The 17,082-nt window shown below is 37.3% G+C and overlaps 1 protein-coding gene across 4 annotated transcripts in view; it reads right to left on the reverse strand.

Annotated features, from left to right (window-relative positions):
* The window catches only part of LOC150107791 (tectonic-like complex member MKS1), a 289,973-nt gene that overhangs the window by 227,877 nt on the left and 45,014 nt on the right, over window positions 1-17,082 (reverse strand). For 3 of the 4 annotated variants that reach the window (XM_090391544.1, XM_090391542.1, XM_090391543.1), the window contains exon 4: window positions 5,290-5,445. In XM_090391544.1, coding sequence (XP_090247670.1) covers window positions 5,290-5,445 — 156 coding nt within the window. The remainder of the gene's footprint in view (window positions 1-5,289; window positions 5,446-17,082) is intronic. The other variant, XM_090391545.1, reaches the window with a different exon arrangement.

The raw sequence follows: 17,082 nt of genomic DNA on the forward strand, positions 1-17,082 counted from the left end.
TTCGTTCAGTATCCAGGTAGATACCTAACAGGGTACACCATGAGAAGGTGAGGATTGGACATTAGGTCAGAAGCCGTGGTCAGTTCTCCACATTCCTTTAAAGGCTATGTGGAGGTCTCCTCTCAGTTATACAGCTTTGGCCCTTAAGCACCTCTGAGCTGTTGTTGCCATAAGCCTGTTTTGTAATGAGTTTAATTTATTCATTAAGTATTGTGATGCAGAACTACAGCAAGTATTACATATCTTGCTATGTATATATAGTTAATGTGTGCGTGTTTCATCGAATATTGTAATGAAAGTGCAGGCATAAGTATTTGATGTTTGTAACTTCCTGGATTGTAGAACAAGCACAAGTTTTAGTTTTCTTTCGACAATGTGGGATATGACATTTCTGTGATATGCGTGAGAGATCTATAGCTATCCAAGGGTTTCTAAATATGATGAGTTCAGATTTATTGCTGTTTATTACAACAGAATTATAGAGGAGCCAATCAGTGATTACGCTGAAGTCTGATTGTAAATGTTGCAAACCTCTTGATAGGTCTTTGTGTATGGATATGAGTAGTGTGTTATCTGCATATTGTGTGACTGTATAGTTGAAGGTTGGATAGATCATTTACAAATATATTGAAAAGTCATGGTAATAGAATTGCCACTTGAGGAATGCCGCAAGTAATCTCAGTTGTGTTATTGTAGGTATGATTTATTTTTGTAACTTTGGTTCTGTTTTTCAGGTTTCAGACCAATTGTGGAGTTTTCCTCTTATGCCTATTGCTTCGAGTTTTTTTAAAAGAATTGTGTTCACTATGGTAAAACCTTAGAGAAGTCAAGAGCTAGTGCAAAGACAAGGTGATTTATGTCCAGAAATGAGCTGATTATATCAGAGATCATCCAATAAGATATTGGTTCCTTTCTTTTAGTGTTGCACAGTGATCAGCATTCATTTTAGAAATTATGGACTTTACAACCGTGTTATAAATAACTCTTAATTTCCTGACGTATCGATCTTCATATTACGATCATCATCTGGAGTATATACAAATATATAAGGACAAGCTGAGTTACATTACACACAGTAAGCTAAAGAAACAATGATTTGATCACCAGTTATTCTACTGGCATGACCTCTAGTGAAAAAAAAAAATTATAAATTAATTATTTAGAAACTACATCAAACCAAATTCTATTTAAGATATAGAAAGTATTTTTAACTTGGGTATAGTTATGTTAAAGATACCAAGCAATTTTAAACCTGGTTTTACTCCATTTTTTCCAAGTAAGCAAACAGACAAAATGTCAAGTTTGCGCCTGCAATATATGCAAGACTAGCTGATCCCACAGGTAGTGCAAGACCAAGTGAAAGACCAAGTCTTTCACTTGGTCTTTCACTTGGTCCTTTCACTTGGTTCTTTCACTGTGGGTAATTTGCAGTTGGGGAATTTGGTACTTAAAAACATGATATTTTAGTATAGTTGTAGTAGTTCTTGGTGCTTGGTTCTTTGTAAATGATGGTGGCAGCTGAAGGTCAGTTTGCCAAATACTCCCCAATTTAAGGACTACATTTTGCACAGCGTACTATGGGATTTTGTGGTATGCAGTGCTTGTGGCATGTATGCATCCTGGCAGTTGGATATGTGGCAGGTGAGAGATCAGGGAGTGCATATATTCAGAAGAACTTTGTGATATGGAGATTAGTATAAAAGATCTTGGCAGCATTGTGTCAGAGGCAGGAGAATGCTGACCCAGAGAGATGAGTAACATTATCAAGGGCAGGGATAACGAGCTTGCAAAGAGAGAGAGAGAGAGAGAGACAGATATGCTGAAAGAGGAGGTGGAATGTCTCGAGAATGAGTTCAGAAGTATGAAAGAAGAGATTCAGGGACTGGAAATGATAAATGCAAAGCAAATCAGAGTAGCAGTGAGAAAGTTATGGGAATGATAGAAGAGGAGAGAATAGAACCAGTAGAAACGAGGGAATGAGAAAAATGTGAGGAGGTGCTGGAACCAGGGAAAGAGAGATGCCATGAAAACAGTTAAGTAGAGGAACAAAGAAAGAAAGTGTTAGAGAAGAGATAGTGAGGAATGAAGGTGAACAAGGAAGGAACAGAGTGGTAAGAGGTGTGATGTATAGAGACTCGATGATCCATGGTGAGCAAGATAGAATGCCTGAGGAGTGTTTGCCTGGAGGAATGATAGAAAGTGTGGCTATGGCAGTTAAGCGAGGTGAAAGGGTGGATGAGATGATTGTGATGGTGGGCACAAATGACTTGAAAGGCAGTGTGAATGAAGTGTTAAGAGATCTGAGGTTCATGCTTGAGGCTGTATAAAAGAAGACTGAGAGAGGAAAGACAGTACATGTGTTGCCCAGGTATGATAATGCAGAGCTGCAGAGAAGAGCATTAATAATGAGTAGTATAATAGCCAGAATGTGTCGAAAGAGAAGCTTGGAATCTCGTTGTTTAGCCATGGAGGTGAATCCTTGCTGATTCTAATCTTTAATTTACGTTTAGCTTTCTCATATATATGACACATCGATGTGATGAAAGAGTCATACAGTCTTCCAGATTATTGGATTGCATTATTTGATGCCATGAGGTTTTCCCAATTTTTTCGTCAACGATGAAGTCATCTAATTTTTTTATAATGGTTTGATGTGAGTAAAGAATTGGAATTTTTCCTTTCCAGTGCTGGGTGTGTAATGATTTGAGGTAGTGGTTTGCTAGTTTTGTTTTAATAGTTGCAGATAAAAGTCTGTTATCTCTGACATAAAATTTAATATGATCTATACAGGACTGTGCTATATTTTCATTTACCATTTCCTCTCTAGTATGAAATAAAATGGTTGCTGTTAAGCCAAAGTTAGATAGTATATCTAAATAAGTTGTAGTTATGCTTGCTCAGTGTTCAGAGTGTTAAGATAAGTGTCTCTCTCTCTCTATAATTATAGGTGGATTTGTTGTTTAGTTTTATTAGCCAGGTTTCTAGTTCTTCTAGGGAAAGTTTAGGATTCTCATCTGGTGGTCTATAAATAGAGTTCAGTATTAAACTATGTCAGTATTAATACAGTTCTCTAGCTTTAGACAAATGTTGTCAGCTGTCAGAAATTTCGTTTTTAACTGACTTACTGTGTATTTTTGTTTAATGTGAACGTTAATCCCCCACCTTTTCCTTTTTCACGACACTACCTGTACATTTGAAAGGTGTTTATGTTGTACAATGGTGAGAGGCTTAAGTGCTGTGAGGAGATCATGTTGGAGGTTTAATGGATTTTTTACAACACTCAAAAAAGATTAAAACAGAATTTAATACTTCCTATGGAAAAGGAAAAGAACAATTGTTTACCCTTCCTAGACACCTTAGTTACATGCCTGCCTAATGATACACTTGCCTTCACTGTATACAGAAAACCCACACACACACAGGCAGATACATTCACAAACTCTCTCACCATCACCCCTCTCAACAATATGGTATTATTAAAACTCTTACCAAGAGAGCCCACAATCTTTGTTCCAGTGGAACCGCCCTCACTACTGAGCTTAACTACATACACAGCACTTTCCTCTCCAATGGCTACAGCGATCACAGTATCAAAAAAATAATCAATTCCTCCCCCATTCCCCGTCCTTCTCGTCAACAAGATTTTAAAAATGCCATCACCATACCCTACATCCGTGGCACATCCAAAAAAATAGCCAAGATACTAAAAAAGTACAACCTACACACAGCATATAAGCCCCACTGCAAACTTGCTACCCTTATCCGGTCTACGAAAGATCAGCTCCCTCCTCTCTCGCTGCCTGGAGTTTACAAAGTACCCTGTTCCTGTAAGCTGGCGTACTTTGGACATACAGGCAGATCAGCATCCATCTGCCTGGAGGAACACAAGTCTTTCATCTGTAAACACAACTATGGTCATTCAGGCTTGGCTGACCATGTCTTGGACACCACCCACAGGGTATCATGGAAGAAAACCACCATGCTCCACCACAGAAAATTCAAGAAAGATAGACTTTTCTTAGAAGCAGCAGCAGCAGCTCTCAGAAATCAACCAAATCTTAATAAATACGGTTGCATTAAGCTTCCGAAGATTTGGGAAACACTCATCACCAGAGGTCCCACCTTACATTCCAGGCCACCTAAAACCGCCCTTAGAGGGTGCTCAACCTAGATAGGACTTTAGTGTCACCCACGTGGTTGGGCTTAGTATTGTATGATATTTGTGTTCATGTTACATCAGTTGTTTTTGTAATCTCCGTAGATATCCTAGTGACCAGGACGAAATATAGGAAGTATTAAATTCTGTTTTAATCCTGTTTGAGTGTTGTAAAAAATCCATTAAGCCTCCAACATGTTGTACAATGAAAGCTCCTCATTGGTTAGGGAAGTTTCTGTTAGTATTATGCTATATATTTTAAGCCTCCATAGCTCCGTTGGTATAGACAAAGACCTGATCAAGACATGAATTGGTCAGAACGACCTGATTCCTGTTAGTGATGTGAGGAACCTTCATCTGGTCACTTTTTGCAAAAGGTGAGTTAGCCGGTCTCATACGGAGATATGGGATTTTTTCACCTGGAAACTCGGGTTATTCATCCCCCAGAACAGGCAAACCGGCCACACGCATCTACAGACATAGGACGCACTGGAAGGCATAGGGCTAACTACCTTCTTCTCGAGTTAGAGTTGTGGTTACGAAGTCCAAAAATACTTGGACAGGTCATGGGCACTTAAGTGCCTGTTAGGACTACTGATAGGATAAGATTATGGTATCTATATAAGCTATATGTTCACTGAGATATGCCTGAAGTAACAGCCAATATTTTTTTACCCTATGTATATTAATGTGTATGGTGCAACTATTTGAATACATGAATTTCTTTTTCCAATCATTAAATGCATTAAATACAGTATGGTTTACATGGTTTCATGTGATATGATCAATTTCATCTTTCATTTACAGATTTTAAGTATTATTGTATTGACAATCAAGAAGAAACTTTTGCAGTTTTTTCAGATCTCTTTTCTTAATAATAATAATAATAGTATTAGTGGTAAGCAAAGGTCTGGAGGAAAGAAGAAAAAGTAGAATTTTTCACACAGGTAAGTGAACATTTTATGTTCACTCACCTCTCAAGTGTCCCAAAGGATGTAATTCCCACAATGAACTTGAGAAACTGAAGTGAATCAATACTAATATTAACAATAATAAAAATAAATATTTAAATAGATAAAATAAGTAGAGTTATATCATAAAAATGAATAATCATGATCTTGATTCATACATACCTGAAATTTTTCTGCTTTGATATCTGTGTCAACATAAGAAAACAAACGATTGGTTTGGTTTTCACCAGTTTTGCTCATCTGCATAATTTTTTCATGGTATCTGTGCTCTAAAAATCCACAACAATTGTTTTTATCATAATAGTACTCCAATTCATGCTGTAATAATAAATTATTCTGTTTCACAATCAAATAAAAACCATGTTTTATTTAACATTTACATAAAATTTAACATGCTCAAGAATTAGAAAATGCTCAGATTCCATTACTACAAGAAATATTTTAAAAAGAAAGATAAAAATTCACAAACAAAATTGTTTTCTTAAATTATAATTGCCAAGAAATTATATTATTGTTTAATCCTTTATTCAATTGTTAGGAAACAAAGTTTGCATGTGAAGTATCTTTACGACTAGGCTACTTATATATAGAGGCAGATGACTTCAGATCAATTGTCTTAGCATATAATAATGCAATGCACACTTTCTTTCAGAGGTGCATATTGCTATGCATTATTGGAAGGATCACTACACAGACCAGTTTCACCCTTCATTGAGATATTGGTAAAGTAAGGACTACCTCTCCCAAAACTGTGCATGATCTGCAAGATCATTCTAAATCTTACTGAGTGACCTGAAATGCTCACTACTAAACTCATTATTTAACCTGAATTATTCCAGGGCAGGATACTTAGCAATGGCATCTAGTGACAGGGAAAAAACTATCACCAAGGCAAAAATCACTCTACTCCCCAAGAAGCAAGTCCACAAGATCCAGAAGAGATACAAAGGTTGAATTCATAAATTCATGCAGAAATCATATATTTCTCACATACAGGTAGTAAAAAGTGTATCACCTTATTATTTAAATACTCTGGATTAGAGGTGGTTGTACAAAGTTTTCCCACTTTGTTCAAAATTAAATTAAAATTGCCAAGAAATTATATTATTTTTTTAATCTTTTTAGATATGTAATTCATTTTAGAAATTATGGACTTTACAACCATGTTATAAATAACTATTTTAATTTTCCAACGTTTCAACCTTCATATTAAGGTCATCATTTGGAGTATATACAAATATACATGTATATTTGTATATACTTTACAACTAGGTTGTAAAGCCCATCATTTCTAAAATGAATGTTGATCACCATGCAACACTAAAAGAAAGGACTTTAGATATGTAACTTCTGATTCTTTTGGTATCACCTCTGGATCTGGCTCCCACTGATGAGACCTCAATAAAAATTGAAACTAGTCTGGGTAATGACCCTTCCCATAATGCATAGTAATATATGCTTCTGAAAGGAAATGTGCTTTGCATTATGTGATAGTAAGGCAATTGATTTGAAGTCATCAGCCTCTATACACAAGTAGCCTAGTCATGAAGATACCTCATATGCAAACTTTGTTTGCTGACACTTTAAAGGATACAGGATTAAATAAGAAAATAATTTCTTGACAATTTTAATTTAATTTTTAACAAAGTGGAAACAATTTCCAAAATTTTGTACTATAAAGGCTGGATTAGTTTCCAATAGAATTCAATACATACAGATTTTAGATACTTTTTCAAACTAAAAATAAATGAAATGATCCTGATGTCAACCTTATTTCAGCTTTCCTTAGTACTTTTTTTAAGCTTAAAGAATAAAAAAAAAAGTTTCCAATCTTCTTGGATTATGACAGACAGAGAGAAGTACAAATACCTAACAAAAATGCTAGCACAAATAAAAGGCTTATTTAGTTTACTATTGTAGCCAATAACAGCTCATTTGTTATTGATTGACAAGAGTAGTAAAAAAAATCATGTCTCTTTTAAGTATCATAATACAAGAGAATAACATGAAAGTGAGAAGTGAATGGATGAATTTATTGAATATGCTATCAGACATCTGGTTTGATAATGCACACTTTCATTTTTCAATGAGAGAGAGAGAGACAAAAAGTAAACAATGATCCAGAGAAAGATGAGATTAACAGGATATGTACTGAGTAGTTCAACAGGACAGAGGATACTAACAGTTTTAGAAGAAAAAATTATGGGAAAAGGATCAAGAGATAAAAAACGAAGGACATGATGGTTTGAAGATATAAAATCATGGATGGGATCACATGGCTATGCAAAAACAAAAAAAGGAAGCCACCAACAGAGAGAACTGGAAGGACATGGTGCTGCACTCTCTCACTGAGGAAGCTACATGAAGAAGAAGTAGTAGTAAACAAAACACCACATAAACAACAAATAAATAAATAAATAAATAATAATATTTTATTTTATTTATGGTGGTACTTTGTTTATACTATTAAAATGTCAGATGAAAAAGCACCAACAACTAAGCTGTCCAACATTTTAAATTTTCTGATACCATATTCCATTATGGAGGAAAAGATTATTTATTTTTATCTTGAGTTATTTAAGAACCATACTGCTTGAAAGGCATGAGTTTCATGAGGTATATAGAGATTCTGTGAGATTTTCAACTCAACTGTCATGTCACTGAAGACTTAATATTATGGAAATCACGTCTCCTTTAAGTATCATAATACAAGAGAATAACATGAAAGGGAGAAGTGTATGGAGATGAATTTATTGAATATGCTATCAGACATCTAGTTTGATAATGCACACTTGAGAGAGAGAGAGAGAGAGAGAGAGAGAGAGACAAAAAGAAGTCGACATTATGTGGTGATTCCATGATCAGAAATGCTTGATGTGTGTGTGTAGCAAATATTATCTACTTGATGTGAATTAAAAGTGTTAAAGATGCCATTAGATTATGATTATTATTATTATTATTAACACCTCCAGAGGCAGAAGACTCATTACAGGAGGTCCCAATGTCACCCCCTTGCTCAACTCTCCTTATAGCGTCCAGGGATGACCGCTTGTAATCTCCCTATCTTCATCCATTCAATGCAAAACCTCCCCAACATTAACCTGGTAATAACCTCTTAACACCTCATATGTCTCGATCATATCCCCTCTCCTCCTCCTATCCACATATTTCTGCAAATTGCATTTTCTCAATCTGTTTTCATACTCAACATTCTAGAGACCAGAAACCTAGTCAATCATCTTAGGACCTTTTCCAAACCAGGTGACCAAATCTGTGTACAGTAATCCATATGTAGCCTGATCAAAGCCTTATACAAGGAAACTTCTACAAGTGAATGCCTTCTGCATCATTCCCATTATCCACTGTGCTGTCCTCACAATTTTAGCAATATGTCCTCAAAATTTAGGTCCTTCTCCACAATCACTCCCAGATCTCTCAGGTTGCGAATTCCACGCTCTATTTGGATCATGATTTCACGTTGTTGGCGATATGGATAGGCAGGTTGCGAATTCCACGCTCTATTTGAAATCATGATCCAAATAGAGCGTGGAATTCGCAACCTGCCTATCCATATCGCCAACAACGTGAGACTGGATGTAGTCGGTGTTCTCACTAAAGCCAAACCTCCAAAATCCAACTTATCCAAAAACGAATATACAGCCCTACAAGAATTAAAAAACAACAAAAAAATAGTAATCACCAAAGCTGATAAGGGAAGCGCCACTGTGGTACTCAATCAAAAAGACTACAAAGGTAAGCTAAATTCTTTAATACGAGACCGTACTACTTACCTCCCCATTGAATATAATCCGACCAGCTCTCAGATTAGAACTATCCACAGACTCCTTAAGAAAGTCACTTCTTGGCCTGTGGAAGTCACCAACAAGCTTAAACCTTATAACTCTAGACCCCCCCGATTATATGGACTCCCAAAAATACATAAACAAAATGTGCCATTACGTCCCATAGTGGATGGCATTGATTCCCCCACATATAAATTAGCCAAACATTTAGCCAAAACGCTCACACACTACACTGGCAACACACCATCACACATAAAAAACTCGGCCCACTTTAAAGCCAGTATAGAAAACCTCACACTCCAACACACTGACATAATGGTCAGTTTTGACGTCTCCTCCCTATTCACTAATGTCCCACTCAAAGAAACCCTTGAGCTCATCCAAGCCAAGTTTCCTCCCGATATCTCAGCCCTATTTCAGTTCACAATGAACTCAGGCTATTTCGTTTGGCAAGGAAAGTTCTACAAACAGATAGAGGGGACAGCCATGGGTTCACCACTTTCCCCACCCTTGGCCAATTTCTTTATGGAGACATTTGAAGAAAAAGCCTTAAACTCCGCCCCACAAAAACCCACTATTTGGCTTCGTTATGTGGATGATGTGTTTGCTATTTGGCCACATGGCTCAGACTCACTCCACTCCTTCCTAACACACTTAAACAACCAACATCCCAGAGTCCAGTTCACCTTAGAAAAAGAGGAAAACAACACCCTCCCCTTCCTAGACACTTTAATCACCCGCCAGCTTGATGGATCTTTGGTTTTCTCTGTTTACAGAAAACCCACCCACACTGGCAGATACATTCACCAGCAATCCCACCCCCCCCCTCACAACAATATGGGGTGATAAAAACACTATATAACAGGGCAAAATTAATCTGCTCAGATGACAAGGCCCTGACTATGGAACTAAACCACATCCTCAACACTTTCTTAGCCAATGGCTATAACCCCAAAAAAAATCCAAAAAATACTAAAACCTGAAAACCACAACCCCCCTCCCCCCCTCAACAATAAAAACTACACCAAGTCTATCACTATCCCCTACATCCAGGGCACCTCTGAAAAAATAACTAATATCCTCAAGAAATATGACCTTACTTCCTGTTACAGACCATATAAAAAGTTGGCATCCCTTATCCGCTCCACCAAAGACCAACCACTTTCCCTAGACCTACCTGGTGTATACCAGGTCCCTTGCAGCTGCAAATTGTCCTACTTTGGCCAAACAGGCAGAACAACAAATATCAGGATTTCAGAACACCAGGACTACATCCGGTTTCACCAGTACAGCCGCTCTGGGCTGGCAGACCATGCCTTAGATACCCACCATAAAATTCGTTGGAAGAAGACAAAAATAATCCATCGCAGCAAGTTTAAATACGAAAGATTATTCAAAGAATCTTCAGCAGCTCTAAAAAACGTTCCTAACCTCAACAAATTTGGGTGCATGAAACTGCCCCAAATTTGGGAGACTTTCATTATGAGAACTTCAGCCCAACGGCCAAGACTACCAAATTAGCCCGCAAGAGGGCACCATTAGGACTTTAGGAACAAAATTAGTGTCTTAATTTCTTCCTCATTTGCTTTGTTAGTTCCTTTAGTGCACATACCATATCTTTATGTTCCTGAAGATGACAATGTGACATTGTCGAAATATAGAAGTGATTCATTAACGTTATCTTTAATTAATTTACTTTATATGCGTTGTTAATTCCGTAAATTAATTACCAGTCATGTCTAACCAACGTATAAGTCTTACCACTAGTATTCAAGCCTTCTTATAAAGCCACAGCATCTGTGCTACTCCTGATAGCTCCCCAACTTTACATCATCTGCAAATAACTGTATATCACCATTCAGAACTCTCCCAATATCCTCTACATACAAATTAAACAGCAATGGACCCAAAACAGACCCTTGGGGTACATCACTAGTAACTTTCCTCTTCTGGGATATCGCTCCTCAATAGATATCCCGCCGATACCTATCAGACAGCCAATCTCCAATCCAGCGAACTAATCTACTGTTGTTCAGTCCCATCTGTTCCAATTTAGTTACCAGCTAGTCATCTGGCAATTTATCAAACACCTTTGAAAAATCTAAATATAACACTGAATATCCAACACCCTTATCCAATGCATTTGTCACTTTATTATAATAAGTAAGCAGATTGCTAAAACATGATCTTCCTTTAACAAACCCTCCTGGTTTTTTTTCTGTTGTCAACCCAATTCTGAATCTTGGTCCCAACTAACATCTCTAGCACTTTAACCACAACTCCAGACACACAGACTGTACTATAATTCAAAGCCCTAGTCTTATCACCTCCCTTATGAATCAGTGATGCATAAGGATTCTGCATGATGTCACATTCACAAGAATGAAATACTTTTATAAATTGCTCATTAAATACCTAAACTGTATCCTCTGCAGTGGTTATCATTCCTCCATTTTCACTAATCAATGCCATCCTTCCATAATCATTCTTTCTTCTACTGGCCACGTATTGAAAAAATTCCCTAGGATTTTTTAGCCACATTAACTAACTGCTGCTCATACTGCACTTTTGCTATCTTCATCAAGCAAGTCACCTTTCTCACCTGCTCTTTGTACTTCTAATGCAACTGGATGTTATAACCACTCATCTTGTGTTTCTTCCATAATACCTTCTTATTCCAGATTATATATCTTACTTCTTGATTCATCCATTTCACACCAGCTCTATTTACCCTCTTAACCTTTGGAATATATTCTGATATTGCCTCCACCAAATAGTTCTTGAGTAGGGCTCCAAGTAGTTCCTCTTTTTCAATTTATTGCCGTAGACCATTTCCTGAACTTTCATAATTACCAGACTTACAAGGGTGGTAAAAAAGTTGTCGGTATAATAATGAAAAACGAATTTATAATTTCAAAATTATTTTTATTTTTCAACATAATCTCCCTTAAGACTAATACATTTATTCCAGCGATGCTCCAGTGTCATTATCCCTTCCTTGTAGTGGTTCTCAGTAAGATCTGCAAAATACCCCTCTACAGCTGCAATCACCTTCATTGCAAAATATATCCTACACGTTCTTTTGAAATGCCTATAGTCTCAGCAATTTCATGCACTTTGACTTGCAGGTCATCCAATACCATATCATGCACTTGATTCGAAAAAAAAAAAAAAAAAAAACGCTGACCAGCAAGGAAGTGTTTTAGTTTTGGGAAGAGATAGAAGTCAGAGGGAGCCAAATCTGGGGAATAAGTGGATGTTGCACAATTCATAGTGCAAATCCCTTAATTTTCCCATTGCCAAAACACCTTTGTGGGCAGGCACATTGTCCTGATGAAAGATGATTTTTTTTTTTCTGCAAACCAGGTCTTTTCTCATGAATTTTTTCATCTAGTCTGGTTAAAAGATCGGAATGATATTCCCAGGTTATTGTTTTACCCATTTCAAGATAATTAATAAACAAAATGCTTTTAGCATCCCAAAACACCGATGCCATGACCTTTTCTGCAGATGGAACAGACTTTGTCTTCTTTGGCGCTGAACAACCAGCTTCTGTGCACTGTTTTGGCTGCTGTTTGGATTTTGGTGTATAAAGGTGAATCCAAGTCTCATCCATAGTAATAAATTGATACACTCAGTTTCATTCTTGTTAAAACACTTCAAGCACTGTTCAGAGATTTTCATGCAAGTGAGTTTTTGATCTGCTGTGAGCAAGCGCAGCACCCATCTTGTGCAAAGCTTTTTCGTTTGCAATTCTTCGTACAAAATATATCCTACACATTTTTTTGAAATGCCTATAGTCTCAGCAATTTCACGCACTTTGACTCGCCTGTCATCCAATACCATATCGTGCACTTGATCAATGATTTCTGGTGTTGCTACACTTTTTAGACGTCCTTCACGTGGATCATCTTCAAGGCTGGTATGGCTACATTTAAACTCAGCAGCCCATTCCTCAATTGTCGAAAACAAAGGAGAAGAGTGCCTAAACTTTTATGAACTTCGAATGAATTTATTATGGCATTAAACCTTCTTTTACAAAGAATTTTATAACCGCACGATATTCAATTTTATCCATTTCAAGGGATACAAACAACACTTCTGCTTCAGACAGCTGTATAAAACAAACTACTTGATAGAATCACTTGCAATTTCACATGGATGCTTTTGACAGATGTACCAACTTAGAAAAAAAATAAAAATCTTGCTGATAGTGTTGCCATCAATGGTCAAGGCAGAGAAATTTTCAGACCACCCTCATATCATTCTGCATATATTCCTTTCTAACCGATGTCCTCAAATGACTGGTCAGCCTGCAAGTGATCATCTCATAGTCACTCTCACCAACTGGTGGAAGCTTTTACATCCCATTTATAATAACATCATCTGATGAGATGATCAAATCCAGTACCCGTGATCCTCATGTACCCTCTGTTACTTCATTTTCCTTTCCCCCAGATGCAGTCTCTTGATTCCAGTCTATATTACCATAATTAAAGTCGCCCATAATGATCACTCAGTCTGCACGGTTAGCCTAGTGGCTTTGCGCTTTTCAACCATATGACTAGAGAAGGAGCGTCCTAGGCTTGATTCCTGTCGATGACATGAGAAGCTGAAGGATCTTCCTCAGCCATAGCCAAGTTAGCTGGTCTTGGGCATGGACAGCAGGGTTTTTTCCACCACTTTATCTGGCGTTTTTCATCCCGCAAGCAGGCAAACCAGCCCCGTGAACACACAGGGATACAGTCAGGAATACTTCAAGACACAGGGTTGACCATTCTATCCCCATATTTCGGTTACGAAATCCAAGCATGCTTGGAGGGTTGTGGGCCTTAAAGGCCTGTTAAAGCCACTGAGATAGATAGATAATGATCACTCGTTTCTTGCTAGACAGGCTAATTTCCTATACATTTCCTTCTCATTACCCTCCATATTACCAGGTCTATAGCATCCTTCCATAATAATTCTATAGCATATATATAGTAAAATGTAGCATTCTATAGCAACACCCAACTAAATATTTCATCCTGTTCACCTGTACCTCAAACCATACTGCTCAAAACCACAACCACTATTTGCACATTGCAAATCCACCTTAGATGGGCACAAATCACATGCTACCATCAGCAGTACTCCTCCTCCTCCCTTTCTTCTCTGTTTGTCTTCACAAAAAATATCATATCCATTCACCTGTATTCCTCTCAAAATGTCATCCTCATCTAACCATGTCTTGCTTACACCAACAATTTTGGGGCAAATAAACTCAATCAATGCAACAATTTCATTCCCCTTATTGTGAATACTTCTGGCATTAGCAAACAAACATAAGAAACCGTGTATGGTTCTAAGTCCTACAAACATCACTTCTCTGATGTGACTCTTTAATACCTTCCCCAGTCCCTTCCTCTATACCACCAATTCTACAACTTTCCTCACACCCAAACTCTTCCCTCCCATCCCAGGCCAACCCTTTTTGTCAAGACATCATCCTCTGTTAACTATGTTTCACTTATACCAATAATTTTAGGAGCTTGCATCAATCAGTGCTACTAATTCATTCATTCAGTTTATTCCTAATGCTTCTGGCATTAGTATACAAAAAATGGAACTTATCTCTATAAATGCCAACTAAGTCATTACTCTTGGCCCCATATATATCATTGTCCATAATCTCCGATGCACTCAACGTTATTTCATCCCTTGAATCACCTTCCCCAACATGAGGCTGTACTTCCTACTCTCAACCCTATCAATTCTAGTTTCCCTGCCCATACACTTCCACTTGCTCAGAGAACAGCAACCTCTCCAAAAGCTTGTGTCCCTCCCTATTCAGATGCAACCCATCTTTTGCATACAGTGTTCTTCTACTATCAAATGCACTCCAATCAACATATTCTAGACTTCTTTTTATACACATTCTTGTAATCATATCATTCATTATCACCACTCTTATACTTAACTCTGCATTGTCAAATGTGAGGAAGTACACTCACTACACTACCCCTCCCACTTCTCTGCTGTACAGTCTCCAACACTGCTCTCAGATCCTTTGCTACCCAATTAATGCTGCCCCTCAAGTCATTAGTATTATACCAGCCATTACAATTACTTCCTCCACATTCTGTCCTCTCCTCATTGCTAAAGAGGAAAAGTAAGAGAAAAAGGGACATAACTGTAATTCAATCAATGTGTTGGGAATTTAAGAGATAAGGTTTAAGATTTAGATCTTTGGAGTTAAATTGATGAAAAAAAAAGGTATTTTATATGAGTGAAGAACTGCACTAGAATAGATCTGGAGTTAAATGCCTGGAAAAAATTTGGTTCAGTGAGAGAATGGAAGTGCAAAATTGGAGACTTTTCTATTGATTAACATAAAAAACACAAGGAATAAGTAATATACTACCAGCGGTGTGTCGCTGGGGTCAGTTTTGGGGCCACTGTTGTTGTTGTTCAATTTGTATGTTGTTGATGATATTGGGTTGGGTTTAACTAGTGATATCTAGCTGTTTGCAGATAATGAAAAACTGGGGAGAGCAATGCACTATCAAGCAGATTTTAATGCCTTACAAGAGGACTTGAATAGATTGCATGAATGGGCAGGTAAGTGGAACTATCAGTTCAATATTGCCAAGTGTAAGGTTTTGAGATTTGGTAAGCAACGATGGGATGCAAAGTATACACTTGGTGGGGAAACTTTAATAGAAGCAGAGGAGATGAGAGATCTAAGAGTGATGGTGGACAAGGACCTGAAATTCAGGGGCCACATTGCACAAGTTGTGAAGACATCACATTGAATAATGGCAATGATGCAGAGGACCCTGACATGCAAAAATAGAGAGGTTATGATTCCATTGTATAAGGCCTTGATCAGAGAAGATTCACAAAGGTAGTCAGTGGTCTTTGGAATGTGGAGTATGAGGACACATTGAGAGAATGTAAGTTGCAGAGCCTCGTGAATAGGAGGAAGAAAGGGGATATGATTGAGACATATAAGCTAGTCAGGGGTTGTTATCGGGTAGACATTTTTCATAGAATGGAAGAGGAGAATAGAACAAGAGGCCATTGCTGGAAACTGTATAAGGAGGATGTGAACAGAGGAGTGAGGAGCAGGTTCTTTGCATGGAGGGTGGATGGTGAGTGGAGTGCATTGCCTGAGTGTGTTGTGGATGTAGACACATTGAATCAGTTTAAGATGCAGTTGGATGAGCATTGTATGCAATAGTGTACCTCCCACAATGAGTCTTTGGAGGTCAAATGTTAATAATAATAATATATTTCAGCATGAATAATAGAGGCCATTATCAGAGGAAATGATAGTTAATTATAAGGTAGAATGCAAACAATGGATTGATTTGAAAAAGTAAGAGTCATGTGATGTTATACATAAAACAATGCAACGCAATGGTATAACTGAGAGAATATTGCAATATTGATTATTCAATAGCTATTTAAAAAAATTTAGTGATATGTGATTAGAATAAGACTTTCCCATATCTTAGACAGAGAGAGAGAGAGGCAGTCATTCTGATTTAAGTTCGTATGGTGATGTAAGGCCTCGGCGCTTTCTTTAAACAAACATTCAAATTTATATCGACATCAATGAAGTGAGGATGTTTCAGAACATAGGATACTGTGATCTGTATCTATTCCATGCTGTGTCAAGCCAGATTTCTCAGATTTACTGTTGCTAATGTGAGATTAGTGTTCTTGTATTCTCTTTCCTATTGAGCATCCAATAGAAATATTGCAATATTCCCTCAGTTATATCATTGCAGTGCATTGTTTTATGTATAACATCATACAGTTCTTACTTCAATCAATCCATTGTTCATGTTCTACCTTGTAATTAACTCTTGTCACCACTGATGATGTCCTGCAATATTTACACTGAAATATATGACCTTAAATAAATAGTATTACTTATCCTCGTCTTTTTCATGTTAATTAAAAGAAATCTTTCATGGTACAAGTATTTCTTAAAGAACAAAATAGGACACGTTAAGAGCTAATGGAGAGAGGAAGGATATTGCTTGTACAAGGATACAGTCATGATCTTAGAAGTGATAAAGCATGTAGAATTTTACAGTCGAGAGTATTTAGGGAAAGCAATAACAGACTGCATACCCAGAGTTAGGAGGACAAATAAGGTGAG

The sequence above is a fragment of the Typopeltis vanoorti genome, chromosome 4 (genome assembly GCF_054136105.1).
Source record: "Typopeltis vanoorti isolate ZY-2024b chromosome 4, IOZ_Tvanoo_1.0, whole genome shotgun sequence".
NCBI lineage: Eukaryota > Metazoa > Arthropoda > Arachnida > Uropygi > Thelyphonidae > Typopeltis > Typopeltis vanoorti.